The sequence below is a fragment of the Chiloscyllium plagiosum genome, unplaced genomic scaffold (genome assembly GCF_037043375.1).
Source record: "Chiloscyllium plagiosum isolate Xiang-an unplaced genomic scaffold, Cpla_swu_hap1 HiC_scaffold_17, whole genome shotgun sequence".
NCBI lineage: Eukaryota > Metazoa > Chordata > Chondrichthyes > Orectolobiformes > Hemiscylliidae > Chiloscyllium > Chiloscyllium plagiosum.
In genome coordinates this window covers 59,202,307-59,228,439 of record NW_028270155.1, presented here as the reverse complement: position 1 = coordinate 59,228,439, position 26,133 = coordinate 59,202,307, and the positions used below count along the sequence as shown (strand labels likewise).

The 26,133-nt window shown below is 42.9% G+C and overlaps 1 protein-coding gene across 4 annotated transcripts in view; it reads left to right on the top strand.

The window, feature by feature from the left end:
• cpne2 (copine II) overlaps positions 1-26,133 on the top strand; it is a 262,943-nt gene that overhangs the window by 35,978 nt on the left and 200,832 nt on the right. For all 4 annotated transcript variants that reach the window (XM_087995970.1, XM_087995968.1, XM_043707143.2 and 1 more), the window contains exons 2-6: positions 1,415-1,606; positions 11,592-11,771; positions 11,859-11,933; positions 13,611-13,682; positions 17,675-17,758. In XM_087995970.1, the coding sequence (XP_087852096.1) occupies positions 1,415-1,606; positions 11,592-11,771; positions 11,859-11,933; positions 13,611-13,682; positions 17,675-17,758 (603 nt within the window). The remainder of the gene's footprint in view (positions 1-1,414; positions 1,607-11,591; positions 11,772-11,858; positions 11,934-13,610; positions 13,683-17,674; positions 17,759-26,133) is intronic.

Here is a 26,133-nt window from a genome sequence, read left to right as displayed (position 1 = left end):
AAGATCTATATTAATAGGTGGTACTGGGGCTGAATGGTGGGTCAGTGGTTAGCACTGCTATCTCACAGTACCAGGGTCCTAGGTTTGATTCTATGCTTGGGCAACTGTCCGTGTTGAGTTTGCACATTCTGCCCATGTCTGTGTGGGTTGTCTCCCGCAGACTAAAGGTGTGAAAATTGTAAGAACAACGGAGTTTGTTCAAACAATAGCACAGCAATGAGTTACAATTTTAACATAGCGAGGTTACTAGCAAGAGAAAGTGTGGGTAGGATGACGATAACTGGGGCTTAGGAGGAACAAGATGAATATCAGAGGAGCAGTAAAGATTGTATCAATTAAAAATAAGTATTATTTTTGACGGAAATTGTATTGCAAGGGAGATGCTGGAGGCTTGAGAAGGGAATTCATTTTTAATTGCACTTGAGTAGATGATGGTGTAAGAGCATCTTTGAGTCGAAAACAGCATGTATTGAAACCTTGGGTATGTGAGTTTCTTTCTTGAGGAGTAGACAGGATAAAGGAAACCAGCTAGTTGGAAGCAACTTTATCGTCTGAAGGAAAGGTGGAGTTCTCTTTGAAAACAGGAGAGATTGTGAGGTCAAGATTATAAATAAAGCCTCAAGATGGAGTGAAGGTCTTTTTAATTTATTCATTTGTGGGATGCAGACATTGCTGGCTTGGTCAGCATTTATTGCCCGGCCCTAGTTACCACTTGAGAAGATGGTGGTAAAATGCCTTCTTGAACCATGAGGGAATTCCAGGGTTTTGGCCAACGACACCAAAGGAATGGTGATATATTTCCAAGTTAGGATGGTGAGTTGAACTTGCAGCTGGAAGAATATACAATCAAAACAGCAAGTGCTGGAGAAACTCAGCAGGCCTGGTAGCATCTGTGGAAAGGAGTAACAGAGTTAATGTTTTGAATCTGGGATGACTTTCTTTGAGTTCTGAAGAATAGTCCTCTTGGATTTGAAACAGTTCAGTCTGTTACTCTCTCTCCAGCTGCTACCAGACCTGCTGAGTTTCTCCAGCAATTTCTGTTTCTATTTCAGATATCCTGCATTCTCAGTACTGTGCTTTTTATTTGAGGGAGAATTTTTAGTTGAGTGTGCAAGGCATGTTTAGCTCCAATTAAACACTTTGGCAACCTTTTTATGTATTCATATTTTAGTTGTGCACACGTTGTACCTGCTCATAACACCATTTATACTATTTAATGTCACCCTTTTGTTGTAGAGACCACTCTCAAAGCTTGATTTTTACTTTAAGTTGATTTCAAAAGTCTGCTTTCAGGTGTTTTGTGCCCACAAATGATGGTGCCCATTTGTTGCGTTTTGCTTTCTCTATGTGGCTTCTGTTGATCTTGTACAAGGTGACTTACCTGGAGGTGGTGTTTTCCTTCTCAAACCGACAGGTCTCTGCGCTGAAAAGCTACATGGCGTACACACTAACCCCAGATCCTGCCGCACTTGTCGGCTCAGCCCAGTGCTGCGTCTGTAAAGTGGAGCTCTCTGTATCTGGTCAGAATCTCCTAGACAGGGATGTCACGTCGAAATCTGATCCATTCTGCGTCGTGTTCATGGATAACAATGGAAAATGGTCAGAGGTAGGAGAATAATTATTGTGCTGTCTGGATAAAGCATGTAACTTCAGCCTGCCTCAGTCAGTTCATAAAAATAGTTTTGAATGAGCGCGGTTTCCTTTTGAAAAAGGTCTGACTGGGAAAACCTGGCAGAAAATGGAGATGTGTAGAAAGAGATGAAGTGACCAAGGCAAGAGACGGAAGATTAAAGGATCTGATCATTCACTTACCCCTCTTTTCCCCCATAAGCCTTCATTCCCTTGCTGATTAGTATGTCTCATATACAAAATAAGAAAGCAGCCTTTACCTTTTGGGAGTTGGAATCCAAAGAGAGGGAGGTGATGGAATATGAAAGGCATGAAATGACAACAGTGGAGCTAGAGATGTAGGTTTAAAAACAGGACAGGACACTCAGGTGCCAGTGAGTAAGAACTTCATTGCAGTGCCCAAACAGACACAGGAAGGCATTGGGCAAGTTGACTTAAAAGCCCCAGGGCTGCACCAACACTGTTGGCGTCAAGCTGCAGCTGGCACACCAGTGTCTGGCTGCCTCCATGCACTGTTTGGTGTTTGCTATGGAAAACCAGGTTGGGCTGGATCAGTTCACAGACTGTATACATCATCACTCCATTAGCCTAGCGCCATTGACAAGGTGAGGGGGGACTGAGGGACCCTGGCCTCACTCTTTACATAGAATCAGGGTGGTGCCAGTGAGCGTGCAGTCAGAGGAGGAACCCCATGCTGGCTTTGTGGAAGTCTCCTGTCAGGATGTCCACACTCTTCCTACCACCCTTGCCCATTGGGGCAGTCGAGTCAAAGAGGTGTACCTACCTTTGGGCAGGATACGCTCATCATGTCTCGGGTCCTCCTGCTGCAAACACCCTGAAGATCGCCCAACCAAAACTCCAATGGGCATAGGCTCTACTGGAGGGTGGTCTTCTACTTCAACCATGTAGTGTGTAGCACTACATCCCAGTGCTACACACAGATGTAGTGGAAGGGAAGGGGAGAAGCCTCTGACATCACATAGTTGGCATGGTTAACACTTCATTTTAAATACCTCCCCACGTTTGTAAATACAAAGTTCACTTTTCATTGTTAGCTGTGTGAGAGAATGTCTGTTTAGCCATAACTGTAACACTGAAGGTACAGGGGCCTTCTTTCCCACTTCATGAGGGTTTACACTCCAATGTGTGACAGTAGCAGCTCCCACAGCATGTGCAGGCTGTAGGAACTTGGAAAGTGCTCACTAACTCATCACTGAGAGCAGATCTTTCCAGGCCAGAATACATTGCTAGCACATCATAGTCAGGTGTGAGTCTCATTCCCGGTGCTCTATGATGTGGTGCTTGGGGCAAACAGTGGACTGCACACTGTAGAGTAGTGCCTAAAGTTCACACAAAAAAGCATAGGGCTCTTGCAAGTGTGTTTCAGTTTTAGTATTAAGTGTCTGTGTAATGCTGTTGCCCATTAAGGGATCTCATATCGATGAGAGAACAAAGCATGTAGCCCACCCACTTTCAAGGGATAGTGGGAACTATTTCCAGCTCCATTGTGCACTTGTTATTACAGGCCTGATAGAAGGAAACAATGGTCACTCCTCAGGCAGAGGGTCCTAGCCTCTTATCTTTGGTGAACTCCCAAATATTCAAATTCCTTCCTTGGTAACCTCCCAGTCGATTCTCCGGTTTCAAGTTCCTAAGGTCCAATCTTATCTAAACCTTTACCTTGTACTTTGTCCCACAGACTGAGAGATATTCAGTCAGCATGCGCAATAAACTAGTCCATTGTGTTCCCCTCACCCCCCGGCATTGAAGCCAGAGTGTTACTGACTGTTGATGAGGCCCCCCCCTCCCCCCCACTTCCCACATAATCCCTTTCCCTTCAAGGCTCTATATTCTCCCTCCTTGCTCCCCCACAACTCTGTTAAGTATTTTGTTGCCTCACTTCACAATTTCTATCCCCTCTGCACCCCAGCATATTGCCTCTAATCACCACAACTGAGTTGCCCAACTTCCCTCCCACAGCAGCACCCCTGACAACTCTCCCTTGTCTTTTAATGGAAGGACCCTCAGAAATGCCTTCCTGCCTTGGCCACCTCTGGACAGACAGGCCCAACTAATGGCTGATCAGACCCCTGACTGATCTCTGTGCAGCTCTCTGACTGATCCATTGCCTAGACTGTAGAGGTACCATCTCACAGATCCTGATTGTGATAACCCCCTGGATCAAGTGACTAACTGTCCTCAAGCCCCTGGACTGACATCAGTGGCTGATCTTGATTTATTATACCCAGACACCCCCACCCCCTCTGACTGTAAACTGTCTCCATGATTTGACTGACAATTCTACTCCTTTAGAAATTGAGAAATGGTCATTTGGCTGAGGAATGTGAAGTTGTGCAGGCTGCTGGTACACGGTGCTGCTGTGAGAGAGATGTAGTGTTGTAGAGCGACGTGACTAATAGTTGCTGACTACCAGGATGAGTTACTCGGTTTTGTGTCAGCACTAAAAAGGTGAGGCAGGACTGAGAGCTTCTAAGCTCTGGATGAAGGAGGGAAACAGGGCTGGGATGCTGTCAGCATCAAAGTGAGTGAGTGCTGAGAGAGCAAGCGAGCAGCCCTGAGATGTAGCCTGGTCCAGTCCACGCCGCGAGTGTCCTCCCCCCGGGCCGACTCTCCTTGCTGTACGAAAGCTGCCAGTTCACTCCAAATTGCAGCATTGAAGTACAAAACTCCCTTGGATGTGAATTAATGATTTGCCAAGAGGGTGCGGCGAGGCTGGGTGCATGTCAGATGCCAACATCCTATTGGTGGTAGGCGATTATTGCCCAGAGTGTGTTCTGAGATATGGTGCCAAGTATCCAAGATGGAAGTTGACAGATACCCGCTCTGACTTCTATGTCGGGAATTGTAAATGTCTAGTTTCTATCCAGCGGGTGGGAGAGTATAGAAACTGTATATTTATGAGGGGAGATTAGCTGGTAGTGCATGCTAATACATGCAGTAGGCCTCTCATCACATTTACTCGGAAATTGGGACTTCTTGCTCTTGAAGTTGGAAGCTCCTTTCTGGAAACCTCACCCAGTTTTCCCAACTGTCTCACTATGGCCCAAACTATTCATTTCCTGTGATCATTTCGTCCATCGAATACCGAAATCTACTGAATTCCCGTATTTGATGCATCTGGAAAATTCATAATCAATTCCCAAGCTTAATACAGGCAAGTTTAATATTTCTTACGTTATTTGTGTTAGAAATGTGGGAATTATCTGGCACAGCTGCATCTATTGTCCAACTCTTGTTAGGCCAACTTTTTTGAAGGTTAAAGAGTGTGGTGCTGGAAAAGCACAGCCAGTCCGGCAGCATGAGAGTCGTAGAATGGAATCCCTAAAGTGTTGGAAACAGACCCTTCAGCCCAACAAGTTCACACCAACCCTCTGAAGAGTAACCCACCCAGACCTATTCCCTTACCCTATATTTACCCCCTGACTAATGTACCTAACCTACACATCCCTGAACATTATGGGCAATGTTGCTTGGCCAATTCATTTAACCTGCACATCTTTGGAATGTGGGAGGAAACCCGCACAGCCACAGGGAGAACATGCAAACTCCACACAGACAGTTGTCCGAGGCTGGAATCATGCCCGGGTCCCTGGTGCTATGAGGCAGCAATGCTAACCACTGAGCCACTGTGCCACCTCATAAGCACTAATGCTCAAAATGTTGCCTCTCCTGCTCCTCGGATGCTGCCTGACCGGCTGTGCTTTTCCAGCACCACACTCTCGACTCGGATCTCCAGCATCTGCAGACCTCACTTCCTCTGATGTTTTTGAAAAGCTGGGTTGTAATTTATCACAATGGAGTGGCTTGAGGACCAGTTCAGAGTTAAGTTAAGAATCAGAGCTGAAAATGTGTTGCTGGAAAAGCGCAGCAGGTCAGGCAGCATCCAAGGAACAGGAGAATCGACGTTTCGGGCATGAGCCCTTCTTCAGGATGCTGATCTTCAGCATCTGCAGTCCTCACTTTCTCCTTAAGTTAAGAATCAGTCATGTTGGTGAGAGACAGTTGACGCCTATAGTCCAGACTTATGCAGACCAAACAAGAAGATGCAACGAGTAAATTCGTTTTGTTAGTAATTAAGACTGGTGTTTCCTTAAAGTAGAAAAACTGTTTTATTTCTTCAGAAGTAGTTCTTGTGAAGGTTAATTACCTTCTCTGATTATTTTCTGTATTGCAGAGTGAGAGATAAAATCGTTCTATAAAGATACAAACTTGTAAATTTGCACTTTAATCAGTATTTTGCAGATTGTGTTTGTGTCCCCTTTAGTTGTAAATAGCTGTTAGCTGTTGTAGAGTGTCTATCTGAGTTCATCGTTGAAGAACAGCATGGCATTCTTTAAAATAGAAAAATGACCTCTGGCAATTTCATAGAGGTAAAATCAAAAAATGTGATACTTAGTCACTAAGGGCAAGTTATAGTGTCATAGAGTCATAGAGATGTACAGTGTGGAAACAGACCCTTTGGTCCAACCCGTCCACACCGACCAGATATTCCAACCCGATCTAGTCCCACCCGCCAGCACCCGGCCCATATCCCTCCAAACCCTTCCTATTCATATACCCATCCAAATGCCTCTTAAATGTTGCAATTGTCCCAGCCTTCACCACTTCCTCTGGCAGCTCATTCCATACACGTACCACCCTCTGCGTGAAAACGTTACCCCTTAGGTCTCTTTTATATCTTTCCCCTCTCACCCTAAACCTATGCCCTCTAGTTCTGGACTCCCCGATCCCAGGAAAAAGACTTTGTCTATTTATCCTACCCATGCCCCTTATGATTTTATAAATCTCTATAAGGTCACCCCTCAGCCTCCGACGCTCCAGGGAAAACAGCCCCAGCCTGTTCAGCCTCTCCCTATAGCTCAAATCCTCCAACCGTGGCAGCATCCTTGTAAATCTTTTCTAAACCCTTACAAGTTTCACAACATTTTTCCGATAGGAAGGAGACCAGAATTGCACGCAATATTCCAACAGTGGTCTAACCAATGTCCTGTACAGCTGCAACATGACCTTCCAACTCCTGTACTCAATACTGTGACCAATAAAGGAAAGCATACCAAACGCCTTCTTCACTATCCTATCTACCTGAGACTCCACTTTCAAGGAGCTATGAACCTGAACTCCAAGGTCTCTTTGTTCAGCAACACTCCCTAGGACCTTACCATTAAGTGTATAAGTCCTGCTAAGATTTGCTTTCCCAAAATGCAGCACCTCACATTTATCTGAATTAAACTCCATCTTCCGCTTCTCAGCCCATTGGCCCATCTGGTCCAGATCCTGTTGTAATCTGAGGTAACCCTTTTCGCTGTCCACTACACCTCCAATTTTGATGTCATCTGCAAACTTACTAACTGTACCTCTTATGCTTGCATCCAAATCATTTATGTAAATGACAAAATGTAGATGGCCCAGCACCGATCCTTGTGGCACTCCAGTCTGAAAAACAACCCTCCAACACCACCCTCTGTCTTCTACCTTTGAGCCAGTTCTGTATCCAAATGGCTAGTTCTCCCTTGCTAACCAGTCTCCCATGGGGAACCTTGTCGAACACCTTACTGAAGTCCATATAGATCACATCTACTGCTCTGCCCTCATCAATCTTCTTTGTTACTTCTTCAAAAAACTCGATCAAGTTTGTGAGACATGATTTCCCACGCACAAAGCCATGTTGACTATCCCTAATCAATCCTTGCCTTTCCAAATACATCGAGTCATAGAGATGTACAGCATGGAAACAGACCCTTCGGTCCAACCCGTCTATGCCGACCGGATATCCCAACCCAATCTAGTCCCACCTGCCAGCACCTGGCCCATATCCCTCCAAACTCTTCCTATTCATATACCCATCCAAATGCCTATTAAATGTTGCAATTGTTCCAGCCTTCACCACATCCTCTGGCAGCTCATTCCATACACATACCACCCTCTGCGTGAAAAGGTTGCTTCTTAGGTCTCTTTTATATCTTTCCCCTCTCACCCTAAACCTATGCCCTCTAGTCTGGACTCCCCAACCTGCCCACCACTGAGGTCAGGCTCACCGGTCTATAGTTCCCTGGCTTGTCTTTACCGCCCTTCTTAAACAGTGGCACCACGTTTGCCAACCTCCAGTCTTCCGGCACCTCACCTGTGACTATCGATGATGCAAATATCTCAGCAAGAGGCCCAGCAATCACTTCCCTAGCTTCCCACAGAGTTCTTGGGTACACCTGATCAGGTCCTGGGGATTTATCCACCTTTATGTGTTTCAAGACATCCAGCACTTCCTCCTCTGTAATCTGGACATTTTGCAAGATGTCACCATCTATTTCCCTACAATCTATGTCTTCCATATCCTTTTCCACAGTAAATACTGATGCAAAATATTCATTTAGTATCTCCCTCATTTTGTGGCTCCACACAAAGGCCGCCTTGCTGATCTTTGAGGGGCCCTATTCTCTCCCTAGTTACCCTTTTGTCCTTAATATATTTATAAAAACCCTTTGGATTCTCCTTAATTCTATTTGCCAAAGCTATCTCACGTCCCCCTTTTGCCCTCCTGATTTCCCTCTTAAGTATACTCCTACTTCCTTTATACTTTTCTAAGGATTCACTCAATCTTTCCTGTCTATACCTGACGTATGCTTCCTTCTTTTTCTTAACCAAACCCTCAATTTCTTTAGTCATCCAGCATTCCCTATATCTACCAGCCTTCCCTTTCACCCTGACAGGAATATACTTTCTCTGGATTCTTGTTATCTCATTCCTGAAGGCTTCCCATTTTCCAGCCGTCCCTTTACCTGCGAACATCTGCCTTCAATCAGCTTTCGAAAGTTCTTGCCTAATACCATCAAAATTGGCCTTTCTCCAATTTAGAACTTCAACTTTTAGATCTGGTCTATCCTTTTCCATCACTATTTTAAAACGAATAGAATTATGGTCGCTGGCCCCACTGACACCTGCCCTGCTATATTTCCCAAGAGTAGGTCACATCCACATACTGAATCAGAAAATTGTCTTGTACACACTTAAGAAATTCCTCTCCATCTAAACCTTTAACAGTATGGCAGTCCCAGTCGATGTCTGGAAAGTTAAAATCCTCGACCATAACTACCCTATTATTCTTACAGATAGCTGAGATCTCCTTACAAGTTTATTTCTCAATTTCCGTCTGACTATTATGGGGTCTATAATACAATCCCAATAAGGTGATCATCCCTTTTGTATTTCTCAGTTCCACCCAAATAACTTGCCTGGATGTATTTCCGGGAATATCCTCCCTCAGCACAGCTGTAATGCTATCCCTTATCAAAAATGCCACTCCCCCTCCTCTCTTGCCTCCCTTTCTATCCTTCCTGTAGCATTTGTATCCTGGAACATTAAGCTGCCAGTCCTGCCCATCCCTGAGCCATGTTTCTGTAATTGCTGTGATATCCCAGTCTCATGTTCCTAACCATGCCCTGAGTTCATCTGCCTTCCCTGTTAGGCGAGGAGAAAGTGAGGACTGCAGATGCTGGAGATCAGAGTTGAAAATGTGTTGCTGGAAAAGCGCAGCATCAGGCAGCATCCAAGGAACAGGAGAATCGACGTTTCGGGCATAAGCCCTTCTTCAGGAATGATCACCTGAATGATTCCTGAGGAAGGGCTTATGCCCGAAATGTCACTTCTCCTGTTTCTTCCCTGTTAGGCCCTTTGTATTGAAATAAATGCAGTTTAATTTATTATTCCTACCTTGTCCCTGCCTGCCCTGACTGTTTGAATCACTTCTGTTCTCAACTGTACCCGTCTCAGATCGATCTCTTTCCTCACTATCTCCCTGGGTCCCACCCCCCCACCTTACTAGTTTAAATCCTCCAAGCAGTTCTAGCAAATTTCCCTGCCAGTACATTAGTCTCCTTCCAATTTAGGTGCAATCCATCCTTCTTGTACAGGTAACTTCTACCCCAAAAGAGATTCCAATGATCCAAAAATGTGAATCCTTCTCCCATACACCAGCTCCTCAGCCATGCATTCATCTGCTCTATCCTCCTATTCCTGCCCTCACTAGCTCGTAGCACTGGGAGTAATCCAGATATTACGACCCTTGAGGACCTCCTTTTTAAATTTCTGCCTAACACTCTGTAATATCTCCCTTCAGAGTCTCGACCTTTACCCTTCCTATATCGTTGGTTCCAATGTGGACAATGACCTCTTGCTGGCCTCTCTCCCCCATGAGAACATTCTGCATCCTCTCTGAGACATCATTGATCCTGGCACCAGGGAAACAACACACCATTCTGCTTTATCTCTGATGGCCACAGAAACGTCTGTCTGTACCTCGGACTACAGAATCCCCTAACACAATTGATCTCTTGGAAGCCGACGTACCCCTCGTTGCATTAGAGCCAGTCTCGATACCAGAAACTTGGCTGTTTGTGCTACGTTCCCCTGAGAATCCATCACCCCTTACATTTTCCAAAACAACATACCTGTTTGAAATAGTCCACAAAAGACTCCTGCCCTAGGTGCCGACCTCTCTTACCCTTCCTGGAGTTAACCCATCTATGTGACTGTATCTGAGACTTTCCCCCCTTCCTATAACTGCCATTCATCACATACTGTTGCTATTGTAAGTTCCTCATCGCTTCTATCTGTCTCTCCAACCGATCCACTCAATCTGATAAGATTCGCACCCAACAGCATTTATGGCAGATATAATCCGCAGTAACCCTTAAATTCTCTTTAAACTCACACTTCTGACAAGAAGTACTTATCACTGCAAAGGCCATTTATGCTCCTTCACAATCTACAGACCCAGAAAATAACACCGTCTTATTCCTCTCCAAAATACTGCCCCAGGTTAAATTAAGAGCTATGGCTTATATTTTAAGTTTAATCAAGAGACTTATCTCCAAAAACATATAATCAAGAAAGAACCCACTCTACTCACTACTGCAGCCTTTCTCTTGGACAGACTTAAAACAACAATTAACTTATCTGATTCTGTGCTATGAACTTTGCCCAAACCGGTTCCTCCAAGATTAGTTGTGAAATTCACTGTTTGTTAATTTTCCAGACGCACTCCGATGTCCAACAACACATGAATTCAAAACCAGCAAAGGCAGTAAGTTGTTAGAAGAGTTGAGATAAAAACTTGGTTAAAGAGGTGGGACTCAAGGAGCAGGTAAATAAGAAGGGCATGTGCAATGCCAGAGGGATGTGCAAAGGTAATTCACAAGAATGTGACCTGAGTAGATAAAAATGTAGACATCAGAGAGAGCAAGGAGCCAATGCGCAGGATTTGGGATAAGAGTTTGAGGGAAGGAAATTGGAGGGTTAGAGGAAGTTGCAAAGATTGGGGAGGGACAAAGCCAGAAGGGATTCCAGCATGAATAATAGAAAAGATAAATTTGAGATACCTGGGGGACTAACTGCCCAGATGAAGAAAAGAGACAATGGCCTACAATTTATTGCAAGTGCCTCAAAATTCTGTTATATTCATTCAAGTTGCTAGGAGGGAGAACACTGTGGGTTTTATATTTGGTGCCAGGCCAAAGAGAAGGAGAGAGGAATATATTGTTTAAAAAATGCACATATCATACGGTACATAATAAAAGTAGAGAAGTGAACCCAGAGACATAAAGCAAAGATGTGTAGATACTCCACATAAAACCATCTGCTGCAGAAATCCTTAAAAAGACAAAGCTGAAGAGCCTGCCTCCTGGTCAGTGTTTATTGCCTTGAAGTACCAAGTTACTCCCTCCACTCTCAAACAGATTCATGCAAAAGGTAGATGTGATACCTTATGCTCAATGGATTGAATAATATCCCAGATCTCTATCTTCTACAATACTGAATTTAAGCAAGGCACATCACTCAGCATCCACACCACTGTATAATACATTAGGAAATAAATACCCAGTGTACAATTGTCTCTGTGTTAGGACATTTGCCTAAAATTAAAGTCTTCCTGTTGTCTCCTCTGACAGATTGGCCGAACAGAAACAGCCATGAACAATCTAAATCCAGTATTTGCCAAGAAGTTTGTGGTAGACTATCATTTTGAAGAAGTGCAGAAACTGAAATTTGCCTTGTTTGACCAAGACAAATCCAGTAAACAGCTTTACGAGCATGACTTCCTTGGAGAATTTTCATGTACTCTCGGAGTGGTAGGTCTCTTTTTTTGTACAATCTTGAATTATTCTAAATCTTCAGTAACTTAAGTTACAAAAGTAAAATTTTGATTCATGATGCAGATCGTTTCAAGTAAGAAGATAACAAGGCCGCTTGTTCTGACCAATGGGAAACCGGCTGGAAAAGGAACAATATTGGTACAGTCAAGTTTAATTTTTACTTTTGTTAGAGTCACTGATTTAACCTTATTTTTATTTTATTATTTTCTCAAGTTTGGTTTGGAGCTGCGCATTGGGAGCAGTGAGCTAAAGAATTCTTTTGTACTGTAGTAAAAGTTTGTGTTTGTGTTAAAAGGAAAACAGACCTAACAAGCCTTTTTCGGAGCAAATTGCTGTAGATTCTGGAATCTGTACTGAAAACAAAAAAATGCTGGAAATCACAGAGCATCAAGAAAAATCCTTGGAGAGAGAATAAGCTTCATGAAGAGTCATCCAGACTTGAAATGTTAGCTTGCTGTCTCACCATGGATGCTGCCTGACCTGCTGTGATTTCCAAATGAGTTTTGTTTACTTGTGAGATCAGGCCTGAAAATTAATTGCAGGTTGGTTCCTGATCGAAAGGTTCTGCAGAAGCCTCATTACCAAAAAGAGCATTATGTTTAAAATGATAGCAGAAGTCGGCCACTAATGAAGTCAGTACCTGGGAATTGATTCCAGCATTTCCAGAAAAAACCTTATGTTCAAACAGATGGCAGACATTAAATGCTAACTGGCACCTCATAGAAGAGACGGTCTATGAGGACATCGTTGGAGTTTGAATTGGATTTTGGACTGTGTTTTCTGTGAGAACGAATCTGCCTGTTGATACTGCAGCATAAAGATTTGAAAGGTGCCTGCCTAACCTCCCATGAGCACATGTTAGAAGCTCAGAAGAGAAGGCTAATTATAGGCAGTACTGCCTTTTTCTGGGTGAACTGGAAAAGTGACCCCGATCGAAATCTTCTGAAAATCAATCGTGAAACAATCATTTATACCTGAGGAACAATGTGTTGTGGAACCCACTTAAGTAATCTGGCCAGTTTTGTTATGTTCTGTCACTTATCACTTAACTGCATTTGTTCATCTGTGCTTTGTGTGAATGGGGCTGAAAACAAAGGTGTTTGGGTTTATAGCACAGACCAATTCAATTACTTTATTGTTTCATTTTGTTCTAGTAAAGTTATTGTATTGTTAATAAATTCCCAAGTCTTTTGTTTAAATTACAAACATGTGTCAAGAATTGAGTATTTGCAAAGTGTGGGATTGGTGACAGATAAGCCTGGTTAGGAGCCATTGAGGTTAATTTTGGGTGTCTTTTGAATGTTTGAAGTTTACTGTGTTGTGAATACAGAAATAATAAGGCTGATTTGGTTTGGCTGTCTGTCTCTGTGTTGTACCCCTTCCAATATTTCAGCAAAATAAACTGCTAAAGTGAAATGACCAAAGCAGACCAACTTGATGAGGGTGACAAACCAAGTTGATTGACCATTCTGAACAGCTCAATTGTGTTGAGTTTCTAATCTGGCGAATTACAATTTGGAACTGGGAGTTGATACAACGGAGAAATAAAATTGGAGAAACCAGAATATGCTTTATTCTATACATCACTATGCAGCTGATCTGAGTGTGCTGAACTTATCAGTTAACACCCAACTAGATTAGTGAATAAACTTCTGTATTATATACCTGGACATCATGCTGGCTCCTCAACGAGTGGGGTTTGTGTTGCTGCAAATTCTAAAGTCACCTACCTAGTGTATAGGAGACATATTCATAACGACAGATCGAAAACATTTACCAAATGACATGTTGATGCATCTTCACCTGCCTTTACAGATAAGTGCCCAAGAAATCTCCGATAATAGAGTAATCACCCTCAGCATGGCTGGAAGAAAGCTGGACAAGAAGGTAGGCTTCTGTCTCTAATACGGTCTATGGAAACATAGAATGGACTGCGACCACTCCATTGCTATACTCACTATCAAGTAAAGATGCTCCAAGAGAGCACATTAGTGAAACTCAGACAACAGTTCAATCTTAATTACTAGCAAGCGCGATGAATTCCTTGCTTCCCAAAGTGATACTTAGCTCTCTTTAGATTTTAATAACTCCTGTGATATTATGTGCTTCCTACAGACCTGTGGTAACTACTGCATGGACAGGCAACTATATTTTAAAAACCAGATGAGTTCCTTTTAAACATCAATTACTGTTACATAATTTCTCAGCAAATCACTGCAGAATGAGTCATAGGTTAAATTATGAGATTGGAGCCCTCATTGTTGGAGGCAGCATGTTAGCGTGGCTAATACAATGGCAGATGGACAGGGAATAGTGACTGGGGATAAGGGGAACCTTGACCAGTGGAGTTCCACAGAGTTCAGTGCTGGGACTGTAACTGTGCACAATATATACCAAAGACATGGAGGAAGGAAACAAATGTATTGGAGCCAAATTTGCAGATGACCCAAAATTAGCTGGAAAGTAGGATTGTGAGATAGATACAGACAGTTTACGGAGAGATATTGATAGGTTAAGTAAGCAGGCAAAATATTGCAGGTACTTGTGAGGTTCTTGTGCATGAAACTTAGCAAGCTAGCACACAAGTGCAGCAGGTAATCAGGAAGGGTAATGGCAGGTTGGCTCTTATTTCAAAGAGGTTAGAGTATAAGAGTAGGGAAGTCTTACTGTACAAGGAGCTGGTGAGGCTACATATGGTGTACTATGACCAGTTTTCATCCCCATATTTAATGAAAGATCTTATTTGATTGGAGGCAGTTCAGAGACGGTTCACTCGGATGATCCCTGGTATGGAGGGATTATCTTGAGGACAAAGCCTAAACAGGTTGGGATTCTACTCACTGGAGTTTAGAAGAATGAGAGGTAATCTTATTGAAACATTGAGAATTCTTAAGGGGCTGGACAGGGTGAATGCAGAGACATGGGAGAGAGTCTAGGACCAGATGCATAGTCTCAGAATAAAGAGGCATCAAGTTAAGACTGAGATAATGAGAAATTTCATCTCCCAGAGGGTAGCGGTTCTTTGGAATTCCTTGCCACAGAGAGCTATGGGGCAGATTTCTTGTGTATCTTTGAGGCTAAGATGATTATCTCTTGATCATTATCTAAGATCTTGATCAATAGGAGAATCAAGGGTTACAGGGAAAGGTCAGGAAAATGGATTTAAGGAATGTTGGATCAGCCATGATCCTACTGAATGGCAGAACAGTCTCGAAGGGCCAAACAGCCTACTCCTGTTCCTATTTCTGATAGTCTTGTTCTGGTCATTTGTGGACACCTGATACAAGATCTCAGGGCATGCTCTGTGGGAAGTCACCACACACAAACCCCCCTCTCACAGGCTTTGGCATCACCCTGTTGACCAATCTCTGATCTATTTACAAGATGGCTTTGTATTTCAATGCTGCAATTTGGAGTGAACCAGCAACTTTCATTGCAAAGCTGCTGCAAGGACAGTTTGCCTATAAAGGAGGACACCCAGCTCACAGACTAGACCAGACTGCATCTCAAGCTGCTTGCTTGCCCTGGGGAGACTGTTTGTGGAGGTTGGAAGCAGCATGCTGGGGTGCAGACGGGATAAGAATTGGGAATGGAAGCAACTGAGTCTGGAAGTGAGGGAAGATTTATAGATCATGAAAAGGAAAGGAGTAGGGTAGGAGTGTATGTGGTGGAGGCATCATTCACAGTCAGTGACACCCTGGCTCCCACAGCAAGGTCAGTGCACTCCTGGATCCAACAGGTTGACTCAATATGTCTGGGCTGGGGGGTTGAGTAAAAGAATTTGATGGATGGGATAGGTGGGAATCTGGGAAGTTCAGCACCAATGGGGCTGGTGGGGAGAGCTACCAAGAAGGGATATGTATATTTGCGGGTTCACGAAAGTTAAGAGGCTGGGCCCGAGAGAGAGAGAGAGAAAGAGAGAGAGGAGTGACCGCTGTTTCCTTCTGTCAGTCTCTAAATAACAAGTGTGCAACTGAACAGAAATAGCTGCCACCTCACGTGCAGTGGGTGGGGTATCTGTTTTGTTCTTTGTGGGTGGGAATTCATTTTTGAGCAAATAGAGACCCTTTAAAGAGCAACAGCATTATGTAGAGACCCAGACAGTAAATGGAAGGACGTCTGCAAGCACCACGTATTATGTGAACCTGCTTTAACACCCAGATTCTGGGTGTGTTTGTACACAGTAGGATCATGACTGATCTGACATTCCTCACATCCACTTTCCTGTCCTTTCCCTCTCACCCTTGATTCCCCTATTAATCTTAGAAAATGATCAAGTGGTAATGATTTTAGCATATACTGAGCTGGCCCTAACCAAATGCAGATTCACCCTCTTCGGTCCGACTTCCTACAGGGTTCAGAGGGGCTGGCAGAGTGGAGGGGTGGGCATCGGGAGTCCTGACAGTTGAAACATTACTAACTTACATTATTTTCCTTCTTCCTTCAGTTGTGTCTTTGTGAGGTCCTTATTAGGACTGTACAATTGCAGGCATTTGGATTACAATAATTATTGTTGTTCATCCGCCCATGCAAGCACTTAGCTGAAGATGTGGCTGAAAATCAGACCTCACGGGAATGAGGCACTTGGTAGATTATATTTGAGGAGAGCAATCTGATTATTCAGATGGGGTATGTTCCAGTGATGAATCTTGCCCCTAAGCCACAGGATAGTGAACACCTCAATGTCCTTTAGCAGGGCCCTTCCAAGTGTATTGCCACTTGCCCTGCCATAGTTATATTTGTTTCGGTAGGTGGATTATCTTTGCTCTCTAAAGGGCCTCATATTGCTCAAAAATGAATTCCCACCCTCCGAGAACAAAACAGTTACCATACCCACTTAAACTGGAGTCTAGATTAGAGTGGTGCTGGAAAAGCACAGCAGTTCAGGCAGCATCCTGATGAAGGGCTTTTGCCCAAAACGTCAATTTTACTGCTCCTCGGATGCTGCCTGAACTGCTGTGCTTTTCCAGCACCACTCTAATCTAGACTCTGCTTTCCAGCATCTGCAGTCATTATTTTTACCCACTTAAACTGGAGCCAGCTTATAAAAACTGTCCAGTTTTTTTTTCGGACTCCACTATCTGTCAGAATTGTTAGCTGTATAAACTGCTCTCATGTTATCACTTCCTTATTAGGTTGGAGGGGGTGACACCAGGCAATGATATCCCACCTTCTCCATAACTCCCTCCCCAGCCCCAAGCATAAATGGTTTGTGTGGTTTTATTTACAGAGTGTGCCCTTCGCTTTATATATGCAACCCGTGTTGAAATTGCTCATTTTCATGCGGATACTAATTTCAATCTGTCGGACTACTTGGGAGGTTCGGGCTGCAGCTGGGAGCAATGGGGTGCACAATGTTTTTGAGCCTGTGCAGATCACTGAGCAATGAGGCATACTGGCATGGCTGAGGCAGCAATCAAAGATGTGTTTGTGCCCTTAGCATCTGCACCACATCCACCTCTCGCTTCAGAGAGCTCCACATCAGGAGTGCAGCCTTATAGTTTGCATGAATATGTCCCAGCCTTCAACAGGGTGGAAGTGACTGGCTAACAGTAGCGACGGCAAAAGGATGCCATTTACTCGGGTTAAATATGGAGCATTCTGATTTTCTTTCAAGGCCAAACCATTTCTTAAGTTGCTCACAGCCGTAGCACCAGGATCCAAGAACGTTAGTGAGTGTTAGCTGCTGCTCTGTCAGTGCTGTGTGTATATGAGTTAGGAATCCTTCCTGTATTACCAGGGCCTTTTAATCTGCAGTAACTCATCTCTAGGAAAGATGTCTGTCTTTAACATTGAGCTATCCACGAATCCAAAAGTGGCATCCTTCCAAGAATAATTTGAATATTGCCCTATTTAAATAGGCATTAATTTTCTTACAGGATCTTTTTGGGAAATCCGATCCCTATTTGGAATTCTATAAACAAGAGGAAGATGAAAAATGGATGCTGGTACATCGAACAGAGGTAGTTTTACTTGTTGAACTGAATCATCTGCTTTTAGTGTGGTGAGAATGTAGAGCAAAATGTTTCCCCATGAAACCCTCTCTATCTACGCCGGTAGTACTCTCATTTGCCCGTATCAAAGCGCTGCAAGGTATTAAGTTTACCATTTTTGTTTTTGAGGGGGAGGGGTGGTAAGGGGAATGGAGTGGGTGCGGGTGGTGAAAGGGAGAGGGGTGGGGTTGCTAGCAGAGGGTGATTGAGGGGAAGTAGAGTTAGCTAAAAGAGTTTAAAAAAAGATTCCAAACAAACAATCACTACTACCCAGAATGACGGCAGGTTCATGTGAACACTATCACCCACAAGTTCCCCGTCAACTCTCAGGCCTGCCCGACTTTGAAAAATGTTACCAATCCTTTATCCTCACAAAGCCTGAAACTTTCTACGAATGACACTGAAGATGCACGTACAGTCTACAACAGCTCAAGAAGGTGCATCATCACCACTTTCTTAAGGGCAACCGAGGAAGGGAAATCAATATTGGCCTTGCCATCTGCATCCCATGAAAGGGCAAACATACAATTAGAAGTTTTTTCACTGGAGCGTAGGAGATTGAGGGGTGACCTTAGTGGGGTTTATAAAACCATGAGGGGCATGAATAAGGTGAAAGAGAAGATCTTTTCCCTAGGGTGGGACAATTCAAAACTAGAGGCCATATTTTTAAGGTGAGATGAGAAAGATTTAAAAAGTACACAAGGGCAACTTCTTTTGCTCAGTATGGTTCGTGCATGGAATGAACTGCCAGAGAAATTGATGGATGTGGGTATACTTACAAAGTCAAAGTCTTTTCCCTGGTGGAGGAGTCCAGAACTAGAGGGCATAGGTTTAGGGTGAGAGGGGAGAGATATAAAAAAAGACCTAAGGGGCAACTATTTCACACAGAGGGTGGTACGTGTATGGAATGAGCTGCCAGAGGATGTGGTGGAGACTGATGCAATTGCAACATTTAAGAGGCATCTGGATGGGTATATGAATAGGAAGGGTTCGGAGAGATATGCGTTGGGTGCTGGCAGGTGGGACTAGATTGGGTTGGGATATCTGGTCGGCATGAATGTGTTGGACCAAAGGGTGTGTTTCCGTGCTGTACATATCTATAACTGTATGACACACAACGTTTAGTGGATATTTGGATAAGCTCATGAATCAGAGAGGTTTGGAGGGATATGGGTCAAGCGTAGCTAGGTGGGTCCAGTTTAGTTTGGGAACATGGTCGGTATGGACTGTTGGACCAAAGCGTCTATTTCCATCTTGTATGGCTGTATGAGTCAATGACAATTAAGCCCCTTCTTTCTATTAAAAGCTGAATTTGAATGATTCAGTTCAGCATCAGCAACAATGGATACTTGTCATGTTTCTCTTCATTTATATCTTGTGGGCCAAAGGATTCAAGCTGTTGTAAATGTTAAAATAAACTAAAATGAGAAGGAAAAGCTGCATCTGCTGATTTTGAGCTCACCATCATTAATTTCCCAGCATTCATCATTCGTCATCCTGTGTCAATAATTGCATCTGGGTTTTGCTGACCGTTGTTAGTGCCACAGCCACGTAACTCGTGTACAGAAATCTAGAAACTTAAAAAAAAAGATACAGAGCATGATGAACTGAATGATCAATACACCTTGCTCAAGTCCTAATGCTGTTTGTGGTCCAGTGGTGAGACTTGCATTGTATCTTTCATTTCTCGAGTTATCTAGTCAGCTTCCCTTCGGAACAAAAAATCCAATATTCACAGGAAGCCGTGTCGTTATCCTTTTCGTGTAGTTAATGTATGGAGCTGCTTCTCAATCAGCCTGACAATCCTGCAATCACTGAGAGTTGATGAAATTGTTGAGCAGCTTGCCACAGAGAGAGACTGCAGCCTGTGCAGGAATTAACAGTGAAACATTATTGGCTTCCTTTCTGTATCTCTGAGACTCCTGTGATTTCCTGCAAGGATCTGCTGCAGGCTCACAGGCAGGGACTTTTCGATAATTCTTCAAGAATACTTTCAGAGGTTTTATATTTTGGATTAAATGTTTAGATTAAATTTATTGCAGCATCATGAGATATTCTAGCTCCTTTGAAATTTCAGAAACTCTGTGGTGAAATTTGTCCTGTCTTACTATATATGGATGTATATTCTACCTTTTTTTGTGCCCATTTATGGTGGAATTTTAGTCCCATCTGCTTTTCGCTATTTCTTGTGATCTCTGACATCTCCCTAGTTCAGATCAATAGTTATTGATAACCTTTAGGAACTTTACCATTCTACATGTATAAGTTAAAACATTGTCTGTCAATAGATTAATCAATGGTTGGAAGCTACCGTGTTCTTGGATAAGTTTGGTTTGAGCTTTGCCCTTCTTCTTTAGCTTCAAGTCACTCTGATCAATAACGATATTGTAACCCTAGCCCTATTGCTATCTCCACTATTTCCCAAATCGAAACATGAACTTAACAGGCAAGAGTTTTGATAAATAAATCCTCTAACTAATTTTTGAAACAAAGACAAACATAGAAAAAAAAACCCGAGGCAATGGATGCTCTGTTAATGGTATCGAGCTCATTTGTCAAGTAGGAACAAAATACTGTAGCAATATGTAAATCTACACAATACTCAATAAATTAAACTGCTTCACAAAGAATTATTAACAGATTCCTCAGTTGAGTGATCTAATGGAAGTTATAATGAACAGGGGAACTAAAAGAACGCAGAGCAGGAAGGCTTACAAAAACTGTTTCCCCAAATAGCTTCTCCTATATGTGGACAGCCCACAGTCCATTAATTATGATAAGTGTTTACACTTCATTGAATTATCTTGGAATTATGTGCACACTGACCCAATGGATGTATCACTATCCTCCCTCTTTTAAAACCAAGACATTCAGTGAGTGCCTGTCTAAAGTTTGACAAACCTCCTGGGTCACTAACTGCAGTAAAACTGCACTGACCCACATGTTACTGCTGATAGCTGTATCATCCAAGATTCCACTTTGAGTTTGACCTAGTGTCTTAACTGAGCCTGAGCAACACACCAATGCTATAACCTGTGCAGAAGCCTCTCAGGTTTACATATTGACTGAATGGTGTCAGCATGGTTTTTGTGTGAGTATCAGTGACTGTGTAATGGTGGCCATGGTGGAGATAATGGGCTGATTGCATGTACTGTGAGGATCACCATCACATAATAGTCTGTATCCTTACTCCATACATTCCACTGTCATGTGAGATTTCATTGTACTGCATAAGAACAAAAAGAGAGAAAAAGATGTATCAAAGGGCTATCAACCAACTTAAATCTGAAGATTCAGTTTCATTTTCAAGTGGAGTCTGGCCTAATAATGAGTACACATCTTAAAACCACAGATTCTGTTACACGATCAGCAACCTTCATAGATAGGAACTTAACAGTGATGAGGATATTCCTGAGGATTTATTCAGGATAGAATGGTCAACTGCGTGTAATGTGTTGATGCTCAATGAGTGATGGAAGCACCGAATTGGGCAGTTCCCAGCTCTACAAACATGCGCCAATGGAAAGTGGTCCAGAGGTTGGGATTTTCATTCTCGGATGGCGAAGCTCCTGGGAGTCAGATCAGACAACCCCTGAACAAGTCGCTGGGTGTGGAGGTGGGTTGGCTGGATGGTGTCTCCCTTGATGCTTCAACAGTGTGTTGATTTTTTTTGTCAAACAATGAAACAAAAGAACTCTCCAGCCCTATTCCTCACAGTCCCCACAGCTGTCCGCATAACCACAGCCGATTCATACCAAGTCTCGCCATGTATGCGCTTCCACGCCCCCATGGTGCCTCATTTTGTCCTTGCCAATCTGTGGCTCTGTATCCATAATGATTCATGAACTCCATGCCAGTGTATGTCCCCCTTCCCACCCTAATGGCCTTTTATATCACCTATGTTCCTCTGCCCACCACCCATAATCCTATTATATCCTGCATGACCCCTGCTCACCACATAATGACTCTTTATAGTCTTATGCCAACTCATGTCAGCCCATGAATATCACCACTGTTTGTCTCTGCACCTTCCTGCCAACTCACCTACTATTCACCATGGACAGACCTCAGAATCTATACAGAAAGGAAATAAAGTTCACTAGAGTTCACTATGTTAAAAGAAAACTTCCATTAAATAAAATATTCACAATTTTATTTCCTTCAACAATATAATATTTCATAGCTACAAACATTCCATTCAGGTGCATAATCTGTAACATTGCAACCTTTGAAATTCATAGTTGCACTTCATAGAGTCTCTAACCATTCTGAGTTGTCCATAAAACTGAAATGGCAGACATCCTAATGTGATAACAGAAGGTTGTGAAACCAATCATACGGTATTGATTCTTCAGATTTCTGGAATACTCCCGACATTTATTTTGAAGGGCAGATGTTTGAAAACACCAGAACATTTTTTTACCGTTCCTTTTGACAGCTTTTCTGGTTATTTTTGCCAATTCCAATGAGATTGACAGTTCATGAGTTTTTGCAATTTGTATGCACACTCATACATACTTCTATCAGTCCCAACAGACAATATTCACCTCTTAAATGTGTCCTGGGAGTATTATAGAATCCCTACAGTGCGGAAGCAGGCCATTTGACCCATCGTGTTCACACTGACCCTCCAAAGAACATCCTACCTAGACCTATTCCCCACTGCACAACCTTGTATTTCTATGTCTAACCCACTAAGCCTGCACATCCTTATGGGGCAATTTAGCATGGCCAACCCACCTAACCTGCATAACTTTGGAATGTGGGAGGAAATAATGGAAGCACCATCTTAGAATTTGAACTTTGTGCTTGAGGAGGAAAATTGAGAAGTATGTTCTTATTCAAAGACCAGCAAATATCGGGGACTCAGTTTCCCTAATGGGTGAATGTTGGAGCAGTTGGGAGCTTTCAGGACTGATCTGGGTAGAGTATTGTGAGATGTGGTTATCAGTTGAGTAATCCAACATAATCCAGTTGCATGAATTCAGCACTTTGAATGTCGGGCTAACCTTTATTGCTGTTAAAGTTTATTTCTAACTAAATGCATCAAAGGTTTGTCAAGAGAATTCAAGTTTTGTCTAAGAAGTCAGAGAGTTGAATGTATAAAAGCCATTTTATTATTTGCGCCAGACATCCACGTTAGAAAATGTCTTAATTCCACAAAGGCGCTGTTTCAATTCTTTTACAATTACAGTTATTTATCTTGATCATTGATTAATATATTAACACAATAGCATTTTCATACCATTAATATGGAAACTACAGTCAACAGGTTAGAAGTTTCTGCCAGGTTTCTCTGCTGGGTTTGCCAATGTACCTATATTTTGAAGTTAAAAGTTTTGATTTGATTTATTATTGTCAGGTTTACCCAGATACAGTGAAAAGTTATGTTTTGCCTGGAGCACAGGCAGAGCATACCCTACGAAAGGATCACAGGGTGATTGAACAGAACGAGGAATACAAAGTTAAGGCTGCAGATAAGGTGCACAATAGACAAGATGGTTAGACCTCAAATATGAGAGTCCCATTCAGAAGTCCAAAACAGCAGAAAGAAGGTGTTCCTGAACCTATTGGTACATGTGTTCAAGCTTCTGTATCTTCTACCTGATGGAAAAGGTTGGAAGAAACTGTAACCAGGGTGAGAGGGATCTTTGATGTTGGATGCCTTTTCCACAGCAGTAAGAAGTGCAGATGGAGTCAGTGGATGGAGGGTTAGCTTGAGTGGTAGCCTGGGCTGTGTTCACAATTCTCTGCAGTTTCTTACAGTCCTGGGCAGAGCAGTTGCTGTACCAAACAATGTTGCGTCCAGATAGAATGCTTTCTATGGTGCATGTGTAAAAGTTGGTGAGGGTCCTTATGGGAATGCCAAATTTCCTTAGCCTCCTGAAGAAGAAGAGACATTGTTATGCTGCCTTAGGTGATCGAAGATGGATTGGTGGTGATTGTCACTCCAGGAACTTGATGTTCTCAACCATCCCCACCTCAGCTCCAATGATATAGATAGGAGTATACCCTCCTCCCTGCTTCCTGAAGTCAATGATCAGCTCTTCAGTTTTGCTGACATTGAGGGAGCGAGTCTTATCTTTACATTACCTTACCAAGCACTTCAACTGTTTCCTGTATTCCATCTCATCATTGCTTGATATGAAGCCTACATTGGTGGTGTCGTCAGTGAACGTGTAGATGGAATTTGGATGAAGTTTGGCCACACAGTTATTAGTTTACAGGGAATAGAGCAAGGGGCTGAGTACACATCTTTGTGGGGCACCAGTATAGAGCATTGTCATGCAGGAGATGCTGTTACCTATTCTCACTGATTGCATCCTGTGAGTCAGGAAGTTGAGAATCCAGTTGCAGAGGGTGGAGCCGAGACCTAGGACTCAGACTTTGGATATCAGTTTGGTTGGGATGGTAGTGTTGAAGGTAGAGCTGTAGTTGATAAGTAGAAGCCAGGTGTAGGTAACCTTAGTGTCCAGATGTTCCAGGGATGTGTGTTGGACTATGGAGATAGCTTCTGCCATGGATGGCTTCTGCATCTATGCCATTTGGCAAATTGCAAGGGATTGAGGCAGGCTGAGAGGCTGAAGTTGATTTGGGCCATGTCTAACCTCTGGAAGTGCTGGCATTGCAATCCTCGGTAATTGCATGTTGAGCTGGTTTTCTAGGTGCTGCCTTACCTGTGGAGTATTTCCATCTGTTTCTGATTTTTGAAAGTTGCATCCATGTGAGGCTGTTGTGGTGCAGTGGTAGTGACCCTACCTCCTGAGCCAGAAGGTCAAGTTTCAAGTTTCTCTTGTTCCGGGGTGTATCATAACATGTCTGAAAGTGGTGTGCTGGTACATTGGTTAGTACTGCTGCTTTACAGTGCCAGGGACCTGGGTTCAATTCCCGCCTCAGGTGACTGCTTATGTGGAGTTTGCCCATTCTCCCTGTGTCTGCGTGGGTTTCAATGAGTGCTCCCATTTCCTCTAGTAATCCAGAGGTATGCAGGTGAGGTGGATTGGCCATAGTAAATGCATAATTACAGAAATAGGGTGGGATGCTGTTTGGACAATTGGTGCAGACTCAATGGGCTGAATGGTCTTAATCTATATTGTGAGGATTCTATGATTAAACCAAAAAATTCACTGATCTAGAAAGCAGTGCTGGGCACATTTTAAAGACAATACTCACTATGTTTACCATGGTCTGTTACTGTATATTTAAAGCTTTTAACTTTAGACCTACTGTTTCATATATTTGTCTACATACCTCCTCATCCCATTTCAACTTGTAGTTACTCTGTAATCAAGTCCTATTAACAATACAAAGTTAAAATCACAGAACACCAGGTTATAGTCTAACAGGTTTATTTGGAAGCACTAGCTTTCGGAGCGCAGCTCCTCCATCAGGTGGTTGTGGCAATGCAGTCCCTTTCATACAGTTTGAATCTGAGCAAACACACTTAACATTTGCAATGTTCTCTGTGTCATCATTGTGTTGCAGCATTAAAATAGTTCTTTGAATAATACCAATATTTTGTTTCCTGCTGATTCTGTTCTGACTGTTTTGTAACCAAGCGATGTTTGTGACCCAAATCTGACCTAGTCTAACCCATATCTCCGACAGTTTTCTATTATACCGCTCAGTTTCCAATTTGTACCTGCAGCTGACCAATTCAGAATTCATTTGACAATAATACACATACAGCTCAAACCTGCCTCTGTCTGTTTATCTCACTCTGAATCCTTTGCCCATTCATCTCTGCCTTGTTGCCTTCCTGTTTTTCTCCCAGTCTCTCCCTGCTCCTTTTACTGCACTCCCTATCATCTCTCTTATATAACCTGACCCCAATAAGTCAAACAGCCAACTGTGTGTGTAAGAGACGGAGTGGGAGAAAAAGATGGCAACATTTATTTGTTTAAATAAGCGGCTTTCCGTCTTCAATGTTGGAAAGGAAATGGCTTTAGTGTTTGTGTTGTGTAATGCATAGTCATTTCCTCCTGAGTTCTAGTTTTGCAGATGTGAAATCACACTAGGAAATCATTTTAAATTACCAAATTAATATTTATTCAGCAGCATCCCACTGACTAAAAGAACTGCAAATAAAGGCTATTCATTAAGCAAGGTCCAGTTACTCATTAGAAATAGCAGAGATCATGGAGAGCATGGGCCATCTGCAGAAATGATTATAAATTTGCAACTGGACGTGAGAGCAAAATTGGGGGATGTTACTACTGTTTCAAAAGAACACACTTCTTTCTTGATGTTTGGTGCAAATGTACCTGTCAGGCTCCAGTGGTTGTGGATTTTTTCACCCCATTTCATCATATCAAAGTATCTTGTAGTATTGCAAACAAGCTACT